The sequence below is a fragment of the Bufo bufo genome, chromosome 1 (genome assembly GCF_905171765.1).
Source record: "Bufo bufo chromosome 1, aBufBuf1.1, whole genome shotgun sequence".
NCBI lineage: Eukaryota > Metazoa > Chordata > Amphibia > Anura > Bufonidae > Bufo > Bufo bufo.
The window spans coordinates 105,273,548-105,288,085 of NC_053389.1; the positions used below are offsets into that span (position 1 = coordinate 105,273,548).

Below are 14,538 nucleotides of genomic sequence, written 5' to 3' on the forward strand. Positions count from 1 at the left end.
CATTCCACAGTTCTTCTCTTTTTCTTGGTTTTGCCTCAGAAACTGCATTTTTGATGTCACCCACAAGTTTCTATTGGATTGAGATCCGGGGATTGGGCTGGCCACTCCATAACGTCAATCTTGTTGGTCTGGAACCAAGATGTTGCACGTTTACTGGTGTGTTTGGGGTCGTTGTCTTGTTGGAACACCCATTTCAAGGCCATTTCCTCTTCAGCACAAGGCAGCATGACCTCTTCAAGTACTCTGATGTATTCAAACTGATGCATGATCCCTGGTATGCGATAAATAGGCCCAACACCGTAGTATGAGAAACATCCCCATATCATGATTCTTGCACCACCATGCTTCACTGTCTTCACAGTGTACTGTGGCTTGAATTCAGTGTTTGGGGGTCGTCTGACAAACTCTCTCCGTCCACTAGACCCAAAAAGGACAATCTTACTTTCATCAGTCCACAAAATGTCTCTTTAGACCAGTCAATGTGCTCTTTGGCAAATTGTAACCTCTTCAGCACATGTCTTTTTATTAACAGTGGGACTTTGCAGGGTCTTCTTGCAGATAGCTTGGCTTCACATAAGCCTCTTCTAATTGTAACAGTACTCACAGGTAACTTTAGACCTTCTTTGATCTTGCTGGGGCTGATTGTTGGCCTTGCCATTTTGGCTATTCTTCTATCCATTTGAAAGGTTGTTTTTCGCTTTCTTCCACATGTTTCAGGTTTTGGTTGCCATTTTAAAGCATTTGCGATCACTTTAGCTGAGAAGCCTATCATTTCTGCACTTCTTTATATGTTTTCCCCTCTCCAATCAACTTTTTAATCAAGGCACACCGTTCTTCTGAACAATGTCTGGAACGACCCATTTTCCTCAGAATTTCAGAGAGAAATGCACTGTAACCAGCGTGTACAACATTTGCTGGCTTCCTTCCTTAAATAAGAGCAATAATTGCCACCTGTTTTTCAAAGAATGAATGACCTTATTCATTGAACTCCACACTGCTATTATTTTGAACATGCCCCATTCAATAAGTGATTAAGTGATTGATCCGGTTAGTGATGTCTGATTGCTATTTTTTTGAACACAACTGTACACCCCTGGTCTGTAGTATATCGATGGGCCCCCACCCATGTGAGGTGGGTCTCTGATGTGCCCAGTGTGTACACAGCAGGCCTCTAGGGAGTGCCAGAGTAAAAATATAGTTAACCCCTTCACGCCCAGCGGCGTACATGTACGGCACTGGGCGGCTGTTTAAAGATGGCGCCCGATGCGGGCACCATAGCCGCGGGTGGCCGCCTGCTTTTTCAAGCAGACACCCGCGGCTCATGTCCGCAACTGGCGGTAATGCTGATCGTGGACATTTAACCCCACAGATGCCGTGGTCAATCCTGACCACGGCATCTGAGCACGCTGAAACCGAAAGTGCGCACATTTGATTGTGCCCCGGCTCCCCATGTGTAGCGATCGGAGGAGCCGGAGCTTGTGTGCAGCAGTCCCTGTCTTTATGAATGACAGGAGGCTGCTGCATAGTATTTCCTATGGAGCCCTTGCCTGTGATAGGGCTCCATAGGAAACTAGTAAAATCATCATAGACTCCAATGCATGTGCATTGGAGTCTATGATAATAGCAATCTAATGATTGCATGTTATAGTTCCCTATGGGAACTATAAAAAAAAAGTGTAAAATAAATTAAAAGTTTAAATAAATAAATAAATAAAACATAAAAATTCAAATCATCCCCTTTTCCCAAAATAAAAGAACTAAAAAAATACACATCATGGGTGTCCCGATGTGCAAAAACGCCCATAGTATAAAAGTATAAAAATATATTCCCCATACGGCAAACAGCAAAATGGAAAAAAAGCGCCGCTTTTGGTCGCTTCATTTTCTACAAAAAATTATATTAAAAAAGTGATCAAAAAGTCATACACACCCCAGAATGGTATCAATGAAAAGTTCAGATCACCCTGCAAAAAATGAGTCCCCATACAGCTCCGTACACTTAATTACAAAAAAGTTATAGGGGTCAAAATATGGCGACAAAAACAGATTTTTTTTTCCGACTTTTTCTTTTTTTATCACTATCAAAACGCAAGAAAAACTATACATATAAGGTATCGCTGGATTCGTACTGACCTGTAGAATAAAGTTAACTGTTCAGTTTTATCACATATCAAACGTCGTAAATAAAAAAAAAAAACGTAAAACTGTGGTGGAATAGTTTTTTTTTTTTTTTTTTGCAATTTCACCTGCTTCCCACTACATCATATGCAATATTAAATGGTGGCTTTGGAAAGTACAACTTGTACCGCAAAAAACAAGCCTTCATATGGCTATAAAGTTATGGCTCTGGGAAGGCAGGGAGCGCAAAACGAGAATGCAAAAAAAAACTAAAAACTCCGGGCCTTAAGGGGTTATCCAATAGTACAAATACCCCCCACAATGCCTGGGCCCCTCCTATAGATGATACTTACCTGGTCGCTGGCACCGGTGTCCCTCCACCGCTGAATCTCCCCGTCGCATGGATCAAAACAACCGGCGACGGGGGGGACTGTGGCCAACCTCTCTAGCATCGCAGGTATTTGAACTATTGGATAACTCCTTTAAGCCCAAGGCTTGTTCTGTCGCAATCTGAACATTTCTCCCCTTGTTAGATTCAGGGAGCTGTAGGGAAGAAGATAGGTTTTAGGGCTTTTTATGGCTGGAGGGGATAAATCAGGGGTGCTGCAATGTTTGTCCACTCTCCTGTCAGCTCAAACCACCATAGTTTTAAGCAGTTTTTAGACGATACATATAGCAGCTGTAAATAACTCTAAATTCTGCATTTTAGGAGTACAAGTAGCTATCTCTGTATCCATCCTATTTTTATTTTGTGGTACCTTGGATAACCACTTCATGATTTTAGTAAGATCTTCTGCTTTTTTCCCATAAAATAATTCTATTCAGGCATGGCCGCCTAGCATGAACACAAGAACCAGAATGAGGACAGGGCCAATGGTGGTTATGCCTCAGGGTCAGATATTTCTGCCAGGAGTTAGGTTACCTCTCATATTTACTTTAATTGAGATCCTAAGAGGTACTGACCTGGACATTGCCCATGTATGATCCCAGTCTCTTGGCAGGTCTGACAGTAAGGTTGATATGTGAAGTTTTGTTTTGAAGACAAGCCATATCATAAAATAGTGAAAGCAAGTAAAATGTGAGATATATGGATTTATTTTTAACCCCTTGATGCCATAAACTTTTTTTTTTCTTTTTTTCCTTCCAACCTTCCAAAAGTCATTTCCGTTCACAAAGCTGTATGACGGCTTGTTTTTTCGCAGGACAAGTATTTTAATGGCATTATTTCATTTACTATATCATGTGTTTTTTTTTTTTTTTTTATGCTTTACTACATTAAAAAAATTCTGACAGCCATAACTTTTGTTTTCATATGTAAAATTATAAAAGGAGTGATTTCAATTATTTTTTTTATTTTTTTAAAATATTTTTAATCCCCCTAGGAGATTCGTTTGATCGTTTATACCATAGTTGCAGTCTTCCTGTCAAGGTTTGATGCAGGCGGTTTACAGCGGTAGGCCAGGGAGCCTTCCTTCACAAGGCCTCAGGCTTACAAAACAACCAATCTACACCTTGCTATTTCACCACCAGGGAGAATTCGTCGGAGCACAGACGGAACACCATCCCTCTGTCTAACTGCTTAGATGCCACAGTTGCTAATATTGACTTCTGCATCTGAGGGATTAAATGACCAGTATCGGACTGATCCCTGTCACTGCAGGCGGGTGTTAGCTATATTAAAACCCAGCTGGGACCTGCCACATATATGAGGAAGGCTCAGCTACTAAACCTGAACCATACTCCACTTCTGCCCTAAATATCTTTAAAGGGTTAAACCATGCCAGATGTCAAATAGTTAATTTTATTACATTCCACTGCCTTCCTCTATTATTTCATACAGTACACTTTAAAGGGGTTGTCTCATCATGGACAATGGGGGCATATCGCTAGGATATGTCCCCATTGTCTTATAGGTGCAGGTCTGCAGCTATATTTAGAACTGAGCCCTGCAAGTGAAGGAGGGCGCACTGTGCATGCGCGGTACGCTCCCATTCACTTCTTTGGGGAGTCGGCTTGGTGGTGGCCGGACCGGAGTCCTTCAGCCACCACCTTGCGTGGCTCCGTTCTCAATATAGGTGTGGGTCCCAGCGGTGGGACCCGCACCTATAAGACAATGGGGGCATATCCTAGCGATATGCCCCATTGTCCATGATGAGACAACCCCTTTAATATGACCTGTCACCACTCCTGACATGCCTGTTTTAATAGCTTCATGCATTCCTTATGTTACATAGTTAATACGGTTGAAAAAAAGACAAACGTCCATCAAGTTCAACCAAGGGATAGGTAGGGACACGAATCCCAGAAGAAGGTGAGACTCAGATTTCTACACGTTTTCATAAGCATTAATGTTTTTTACTTTTAAGAATTCATCTAAACCCTTTTTGAAACTGTCCACTGTTACTGCTGTGACCACGTCCTGAGGAAGTCTATTCCAAGTTTTTACAGTAAAGAAGCTTTGACGCTTCTGGAGACTGAACTTTTTCTTCTTTAGTCGGAGGCAGTACCCCCTTGTCTTTTGAGCACATTTTACATGGAACAGTTTTTCACCGTATTTTTTGTATGGCCCATTTATATATTAGTATAGGTTAATCATGTCCCCCCTTAGACGTCTCTTCTCAAGACTAAATAAATTCAATTCTTTTAATCTTTCTATGTACTGGTGCCCAGAACTGGACTGCATATTCCAGATGAGGCCGCACCAGCGCTTTGTAAAGTGGTAGTATTACATCCCTACCCTGCGAGTCCATGCCTCGTTTATTGCATGACAATACCCTGGTGGCCTTAGAAGCAGCTGATTGACATTGTGTGCTGTAATTTAATCTACCATCCACAAGGACACCCAAATCCTTCTCTATAAGTGACTCTCCCAGTGCTACATCACCTAGGACATATGAAGCACAGAGATTATTACTACTAAAATGCATAACTTTACATTTGTCCACATTGAACCTCATTTGCCAAGTTGATGCCCAATCACTCTGTGTTCATGTCAGCTTGTAGTTTATGGACATCTTCCATAGACCGTACAGTCCTACACAGCTTAGTGTCATCTGCAAAAATAGAAATGGTGCTATTAATCCCGTCCTCAATATCATTAATAAATAAATTAAATAATAAAGGGCCCAGCACTGAACCTTGGGGTACACCACTTATAACCTGGGACCATTCTGAATAGGAATCATTGACCACAACTCTCTGGACACGGTCCTTCAGCCAGTTTTCAATCCAATTACAAACTATACTTTCCAAGCCTATAGACCTTACTTTACCTATTAAACACCTATGAGGGACAGTATAAAAAGCCTTTGCAAAATCCAGAAACACTACATCCACAGCCGCCCCTCTGTCCAGGCTACTACTCACCTCCTCATAAAAACAAATCAGGTTAGTCTGACAACTTCTGTCCTTGGTAAACTCATGTTGGCTATCACTTATAATACAAACCGGATTCCAAAAAAGTTGGGACAATAAACAAATTGTGAATAAAAACTGAATGCAATGATGTGGAGATGGCAAATGTCAATATTTTATTTGTAATAGAATGTAGATGACAGATCAAACGTTTAATCCGAGTAAATGTATCATTTTAAAGGAAAAATACATTGATTCAAAATTTCACGGTGTCAACAAATCCCCAAAAAGTTGGGACAAGTAGCAATAAGAGGCTGGAAAAAGTAAATTTGAGCATAACGAAGAGCTGGAAGACCAATTAACACTAATTAGGTCAATTGGCAACATGATTGGGTATAAAAAGAGCTTCTCAGAGTGGCAGTGTCTCTCAGAAGCCACGATGGGTAGAGGATCACCATTTCCCACAATGTTGCGCAGAAAGATAGTGGAGCAATATCAGAAAGGTGCTACCCAGCGAAAAATTGCAAAGACTTTGCATCTATCATCATCAACTGTGCATAACATCATCCGAAGATTCAGAGAATCTGGAACAATCTCTGTGCGTAAGGGTAAAGGCCGTAAAACCATACTGGATGCCCGTGATCTCCGGGCCCTTAAACGACACTGCACCACAAACAGGAATGCTACTGTAAAGGAAATCACAGAATGGGCTCAGGAATACTTCCAGAAACCATTGTCAGTGAACACAATCCACCGTGCCATCCGCCGTTGCCAGCTGAAACTCTACAGTGCAAAGAAGAAGCCATTTCTAAGCAAGATCCACAAGCTCAGGCGTTTTCACTGGGCCAGGGATCATTTAAAATGGAGTGTGGCAAAATGGAAGAATGTTCTGTGGTCAGACGAGTCACGATTCGAAGTTCTTTTTGGAAATCTGGGACGCCATGTCATCCGGACCAAAGAGGACAAGGACAACCCAAGTTGTTATCAACGCTCAGTTCAGAAGCCTGCATCTCTGATGGTATGGGGTTGCATGAGTGCGTGTGGCATGGGCAGCTTGCATGTCTGGAAAGGCACCATCAATGCAGAAAAATATATTCATGTTCTAGAACAACATATGCTCCCATCCAGACGTCATCTCTTTCAGGGAAGACCCTGCATTTTTCAACAAGATAATGCCAGACCACATTCTGCATCAATCACAACTACATGGCTGCGTAGGAGAAGGATCCGGGTACTGAAATGGCCAGTCTGCAGTCCAGATCTTTCACCTATAGAGAACATTTGGCGCATCATAAAGAGGAAGGTGCAACAAAGAAGGCCCAAGACGATTGAACAGTTAGAGGCCTGTATTAGACAAGAATGGGAGAGCATTCCTATTTCTAAACTTGTGAAACTGGTCTCCTCGGTCCCCAGACGTCTGTAGAGTGTTGTAAGAAGAAGGGGAGATGCCACACAGTGGTGAAAATGGCCTTGTCCCAACTTTTTGGGGATTTGTTCACACCATGAAATTCAGATTCAACATATTTTTCCCTTAAAATGGTACATTTTCTCCGTTTAAACTTTTGTTCCGTGATTTATGTTCTATTCTGAATAAAATATTAGAAGTTGGCACCTTCACATCATTGCATTCAGTTTTTATTCACGATTTGTATAGTGTCCCAACTTTTTTGGAATCCGGTTTGTATTATTTATAGTCCCTTAAGAGTCCTTCAAACATTTTTCCCACAACAGAAGTTAAACTAACTGGTCTATAATTACCTGTGGATGACCTTGATCCTTTTTTGAATATGGGCACCATGTTTGCCTTGCACCAATCACTTGGCACTGTACTAGTCCCTAGAGAATCCTTAAAAATTATAAACAGGGGAACAAAAATGACTGAAGTGAGCTCTTTAAGAACTCTTAGGTGTAATCCATCTGGACCCGGTGTTTTGTTCACATTTACCCTATTTAACTTCTCTTGGACCATATCTACAGTTAGCCAATTGAGTATATCACTGGATGTACTAACAAACCCGGCGCCACAGATATCAGCTCCTTTCTCTTCTTTTGTATATACAGAGCTAAAAAAAACTATTTAGGAACTCTGCCTTTTCCTTATCTTCAGTAACTACCCCCCCTTTACCATTATTTAGGGGCCCTACCTGCTCAGATCTAGGTTTTTTAGCATTTTTATATAGTTAAAAAACTTCTTGGGATTTGTTTTGCTTTCTTTTGCTACCTGCTGTTCATTTTGTATCTTAGCTAATTTTATCTCCTTTTTGCAGATTTTATTAAGCCCTTTGTAATCTTCAAACGCTACAGCTGACCCCTCAGATTTGTATTTTTTAAATGCCCTCTTTTTGTCTTTTATTGCTTTTTTTACAGTAGCTGTAAGCCATGGAGGGTTTAATTTTAGCCGTTTATACTTGTTACCTAAAGGGATAATTTTTTTTGTGCAATTACTCAATGTGGATTTAAAGCTCTCCCATTTATCCTCTGTATTATTATGTGACAGTAGCTGCTCTCAGTCTATGCCCTGAAATGCTGCCCTCAGCCCAGGGAAATTAGCCTTTTTAAAATTCTGTGTCTTTGCTCTGCCTGACAGAGTTTGCTTCTTATAGTTTAGGGGGAATATAATTATATTGTGGTCACTATTACCTAGTGTTTCTCGAACAGTAACATTACTAACAAGCTCTGCATCATTAGAAATAACCAGATCCAACAAAGCATCGCCCCTAGTGGGAGCTTCTACAAACTGGTCCATAAAGTGGTCCTGCAGCAAGTTGAGGAATTTTCTCCCCTTTGCAGTTGAGGCAGAACCATGACCCCAGTCAATGTCTGGGAAGTTAAAATCTCCCATTATGACTACTGTACCAGCCTGTGCCGCCCGCTCTATTTGGTTATACAGTTACGTTTCTATCTCTTCTGAGATGTTAGGGGGTCTATAGATTACACCAAGTATTATTTTTTCAGTGTTTATATCCCTTTGAATCTCCACCCATAAGGTTTCCACATCCTCGCCCACAATTGCCTCTTTCACACTTGTCTTCAGATCACTCCTCACATACAGGCACACACCACCACCTTTTATATTGACCCGGTCTTTCCTAAATAGTGTAAAACCCTCAAAATTTACAGACCAGTCATGCAAAGAATCCAATCATGTCTCAGCCACACTAACTACATCTATGTGTTCTTCTAGTACCAGTAATAACAATTCTGGAGTATCTATTCTTACGGCTCTATGTTGTGCCATTCCTGTATTATTTCTACTAGAAGTTATGAAAGAATTGCTAGCAGTCTGCAGTAAGAGTACACAGGGGTGGTAATCAGTTGGGTGGGTGGGGGGGGGGGGGGTTGTACCTGCACAGTCTGAAAAAGGCAGCACTGATTGGATAGAGTGAGTCTGTGCAGGGACACCCCCCCAACTGGTTACCTCCCCTCTGTACCCTTACTGCAGACTGCTAGCAATTCATCCATAACGTCTAGTAGAAATAATAAAGGAATGGAACAACATAGAGCCGTAAGAATAGAAGCTCCAGATTTGTTATTACATGGGGAATACATGAAGCTATCAAAAGAGACATGTCAGGAGCGGTAACAGGTCCAGTACCACTGATAATACAGGGGAACATAAGAAGTGTGTCACATAGAAACTGCAGACAACAGTGGTCCATCCATCTTTAAAAAAAGTCTATGATGTTTCTAGTGGAAAAATAAATTCAGGATATAAATTATCACCTTTGTTAGACCTAGCGCTGGCCATGAGTTAATGGCAGTACAGGGATCCACAGGCATCAGATTAGATTGGAGTGAGGTATTAAGTGCGTCTGTACACAGATTTTTACTTTGCGGATGACAAGCATGCTCAGAGCAGAGTTATTACTTGAACAGATTGTGAAGCTTTTTGATTGAATAACCTGCATTACTTAAACTGGCAGTGTCAATTATTTTCCGCTCTGGCTACAGTAGAGTGCAAATAAAAATTCTGTTTCCCAAAATGCTGTAGTTAAATAACAATTTATATGGCATTTAATGCTCTCCAGCTGTATTGGCACAAACGTGAATTTTGCAGTTGCCCTATGTCAGGAAATGCACCCTTTTATTTCATTTTACTTCAGTAATTCGGGTGATGTCTCTTAAGTATTTTTACCGTTACTATGGCTACAGGACTTTTATGTAAAAAGCACTGCCTCAGTTCTGTTGGGTGGGATACAGAATACTTAGAGGATTGAAAGTTACCATCTGTTGAATAATGCTGTCAGATAGAACTCTAACATAGTCTTGTGTTTTTGGACCATAGACAGGCCTTCACATTCATCTACATAAATGAAGGGATTTTTCTGCTGTCGCTTTCATAAGACACGAATTCTGCACAGTCTATTTCAGATAATCTGCATTAATTGTGCTTTAAAGGGCATCTGTCAGCAGATTTGTCTCTATGACACTGTCTGACCTGTTACATGTGCACTTGGCAGCTGAAGGCGTCTGTGTTGGTCCCATGTTCATATGTGTCCGCATTGCTGAGAAAAATTATGTTTTAATATATGCAAATGAGCATCTAGTAGCAATGCGCTCAGCTCTCTCTGCAATTGCAACGCCGCCATTGCTCCTAGAGGCTCATTTGCATATATTAAAACAATTTTTCTCAGCAATGTGGCCAAATATGAACATGGGACCAACACAGATGCCTTCAGCTGCCAAGCGCACATGTAACAGGTCATAGGTACAAATCTGCTGACTTGTAAATGCAAATGGCATTTATGATGTCGAGAAAGTTAATACAAGACACTTACTAATGTATTGTTATTGTCGATATTGCCTCCTTTGCTGGCTGGATTCATTTGTCCATCACATTTTACAATGCTCACATCCATTGTTACAACCACCCTGTAATCCAGCAGCGGTGGCCTTGCTTGCACACTATAGGAAAATGCACTGGCCTATGTGTACTCCCACAGTCCCAGCCACCAGATAGGCCAGAACTTTTTCCTACAGTGTGCAAGAATGACCACCACTGCTGGATTGCAGGGTGGTCTTACCCCTGGAAACAAGCAGTGTATAATGTGATGGTAAATTGAATCCAGCCAGCAAAGGAGGCAATATGGACAATCACAATACATTAGTAAGTGCCTTGTATTAACTTTGTCTACGATGAATGCCATTTCCTGATTGTGAGACAACCCCTTTAAGTGAAGAATATCTTTTTTTGCAAACATTTTTTTTTTTTCTTTTGCACCCTAAATTGTGTAGTAGCAGGCCGCAATTTCAGCCCTATTACCCAATTAGGGATTAACGGATATATTTATGCATAATAGAACTTGAGCAACCTAAAATGTGTAGTAGCAGGCCACAATGTCACACCAATTAGACAATCAAGGATTAACGGATTGAATTATATATAAAACGCTGTGAACGCAGCAAAATTCTGTACGATCAGACCGTAGTTTCACCCCAATAACAGAATCAAGGAATTACAGATGTATCGAAGAATGCAAACAACCTAAAATCTGTAGTAATAGATCCCTTTTTAACCCCAATTAGTGCAGCAAGGTGTAATAGAATTTCTCCTATTACCCAGTGTAACGGACCGTTTCAGCAGACAAGGGGTTAAAATCCGTTTAGGCGATGTGCCCCTTTCTGAGAGACAGGCACAGCTACTGCAGAACACCAAACCCCTGAACTGGATACAAAGTAGCACTCCAAACTGGAACCTCACGAATAGCTGCTAGCAGACGAACAGGGATCAGCTTACAGTCCTGGCAATCAGTACCTAACAGCATACAGTGAATCCCCCCAATAACGAGACAAGGCTCCGTGTTGAGGGTCAAGCAGTGGTCTGACTGTACTTCACGTACAGCCTCTTTTATTCATAAACCACAAACATAGTACTGCCCACAGGGGTTTGAAATACAACCAATCAGTAATTAACAACACATACAATGTAACTACAGCAACCAATCGTTCACGCCCCCAGAGGACCAGAATGAAGACTGTGACATAGGACAACATATCCCCACAATGCATCATGGTTTCCTCCTCTCTGTCCAGACAACCTGAAGAGCAATCCAATTATCTCTGAGGACAAAGGGAGATCGCCAATACACATGTGAGGACAACAGAACAGACATCACCATTTTAAACACACAATGGGACAATGGCACAATAGAAACACACCCGCATATTCCTCCCAAGCTGACAAGTTACACTTATTATAAATTGTTACAACTTTGTGAGTTTACATTGGCCATACATATAACTTACATTAATTTAAACAGTATAACTTGGGAACAAACCTATCCAAAATTCACTTGAATCGGTTCAGGGGTTTAAAAGTTAGTATATGGCCCATAATCCTGGGGCAAGAGGCCAGCAGCCAGTCCTCTCCAAAACCCAGTGGCGAGGTCGGTTTCGCCACACCAAGGCTGTACACTCCCCTATTGGTCCCCGCTCTCCCTATAGTGTAGATCAGGCATCCTCAAACTGCGTCCCTCCAGCTGTTGTAAAACTACAACTCCCACAATGCCCTGCTGTAGGCTGATACCTGTAGGCTGTTCGGGCATGCTGGGAGTTGCAGTTTTGCAACAGCTGGAGGGCCGCAGTTTGAGGATGCCTGGTGTAGATGATGCCTCCCTATCCTTTCCATACACTATGAATGATCTTTTCCTGAACTGCTCAATCACTTTATTTTAAATTTTTAATTCAAGTCTTTTCTAATCACTGTCCTTAGTGCCTGCAACGTCTCTCCCTGCACTAAATTCACTGTAAAATGGCGGAGACCGGGCATGAGGAGGCTTTTTATAGGGCTGTGACATCACAGGGGCTGGCTATCCGCATGGCATTGTGGGTGCTCCCTCATTCCCGGGCTTCTTACTTTCACTTTGTAACACGTTCAGCAGCCATTTTAGAAAAAAAATGCAATTCGTTACCACGAAGAGCGAGAAAATTTGACTCCGGGGCGAATCAAATTTTTCCTGAAATTCAGATCGAATTCCACTTCGTCAACTTAGATTTGCTCATCTCTAACTACACTAGTTTAGAAATTACATATTAATGCTATAACACAATTTGTTTTTATACCATGAAATACTGATAATATTCTCAATCATGCCTGCAGGCCAGGCAAAGTTGTGGTATATCTTTTGTGTCCCATTACATTTTTCTTAATGTTTAAAAATTACCTTTAGATGAGCAGAAAGGAAGAGGAGATGATCGACACCGAAGTGTTTAAAGTTGGAGACATGAACTTTGAATGGTTTCCATTGCCTACTGCCCTTACTATTGATAATGCAGAAGAGCCTTGTGTACCAGAGGTCGAGGACAATCAGCAGAATATTGAGCACATTAAGAAACCCTCATCAGAAGCACTTCCAGAAAACGTTCCGCAAACAAAATCTACAGTTTTGCCCATCAAGCAAGTGAGGATTCCAGTCTGTAGTGAGGAATCCAAAAGGAATACAGAGAACCTACCCACACCACACAATGGTTCAACCAAGAATATTTCGTTGCCTCAGACGTCACAAAAAAGCGTGTCAGAAAATGTCACTAAACCACGGACATTACTAAAGGGTTCTTCAAGGAATGTCAAAGAACCAGAGATATTACAGAAAGGTTCCTCAAGGAACGCTAAGGAGCTGCAGCCATCACAAAAGGGTTCCACAAAACATACCAAGGAGAAGCAGACCTCACAGAAACCAAAGATTAATTTATGGGCTACAGTAACTTCTTTGAAAAGTACCAAGACAATACAGGTCCACAATGCAAAAGAGGAACCAGGAACTGAAGAAAAGCCTCAGCCTAGTCATGTTATAACAGCCGATGCATCAAAAGAAGAGATATCAGAAGGAAGTAGCAGAGGACGTAAGATAAAAGAGAGTGCAGGCGTATCAGCAGGTGCTACAAGCTCATTGGACAAATGTCCCATATGTTTACTGCAGTTTCCAAAGCAGTAAGTACAACATTAAATATTATTATTATTTTTACCTGTTCTTGAGAATTTAGTATTATACTGACACGCTGTACATTAATGATAGAAGAATTATTATATTATTTTTTTTTTTTTATAACAAGACAATGTATTTTTTTCATGAACAGGTTTTCACAGCTTGATATGGACAGCCATCTGGCTCAGTGCTTATCGGAAACAACTGTTGATGTAGCGTGGTGATTTAACCGAAGAAGTGCGTCACCAGATTCTAATTGATGGAGAGAGTATTCGATGCACATCTTTATACATGTATAGTACATAGGTAAATGTGAAATTAGGTATGGTTTTATGTATCATGCTGTTTCCATAGCTGCTGTAGATTTTTGTATGGCCCTTCCAAATGTGTGTTTGTTCAACCTCTTCATACCACAACTCCTGGGGTAGGTAGGGGTGCCTGTGTTTGAACCCACCCTAATGCATGTCTAGAATACTACTTTAAAGGGGTTATCCAAGACTATTAAGTGCCGCCCGGGGCCCCTCACACTGAATATACTTACCCCGCTTTCTGCGCCGTTTCTGGTCCCAGTACTGCCACTGCTGTGGATGAAAACATCCGGTGTCGGGGGTGGAAACTTGCAAGTTGTGCTACTTCCCCTTTCAATTCAGTAAGTGCACTGCTACATAGTGATGGCTGTCACCACCAAGATCGCCTTGTAGCTCCAATCCAAAAATGTCGACTCTTCTTTTGCTTTGTATTTTGTATATCATACAATAAAAACCAATATTAGATTGCAGAATGGCTGAAACAATGCATATATTAATAATTCCTTTACTGTAATAAATTGCTTTGTTGCTTAGAAGTTACAGCACTTTGTGAGTAAGAGCCTATCCTCAGAAAGGAAAAATGTATACAGTACATGAAAGTGAATCTTGAAATCCATGGACCAGCAATCCCTAGGGCTAGACAGAAGACTTCAAGATGTAGAAGATTTCATCATTTAGGCCCCTTTCACATGAGCGAGTTTTCCACGCGGGTGCAATGCGTGACGTGAACGCATAGCACCCACACTGAATCCTGACCCATTCATTTAAATGAGTCTGTGCACATGAGATGATTTTTTCACGCATCAGTTCTGCGTTGCGGGAAAAACACAGCA

The 14,538-nt window shown here is 41.3% G+C and overlaps 1 protein-coding gene across 2 annotated transcripts in view; it reads left to right on the top strand.

Annotated features, from left to right (window-relative positions):
* Positions 1–14,170, top strand: part of FAAP20 (FA core complex associated protein 20) — a 56,590-nt gene extending 42,420 nt beyond the window's left edge. For both annotated transcript variants that reach the window (XM_040427502.1, XM_040427507.1), the window contains 2 exons: positions 12,642–13,402; positions 13,549–14,170. In XM_040427502.1, the coding sequence (XP_040283436.1) occupies positions 12,642–13,402; positions 13,549–13,621 (834 nt within the window). In that variant the 3' untranslated portion in view covers positions 13,622–14,170. The remainder of the gene's footprint in view (positions 1–12,641; positions 13,403–13,548) is intronic.
* The last annotated feature ends 368 nt before the right edge of the window (positions 14,171–14,538 follow it).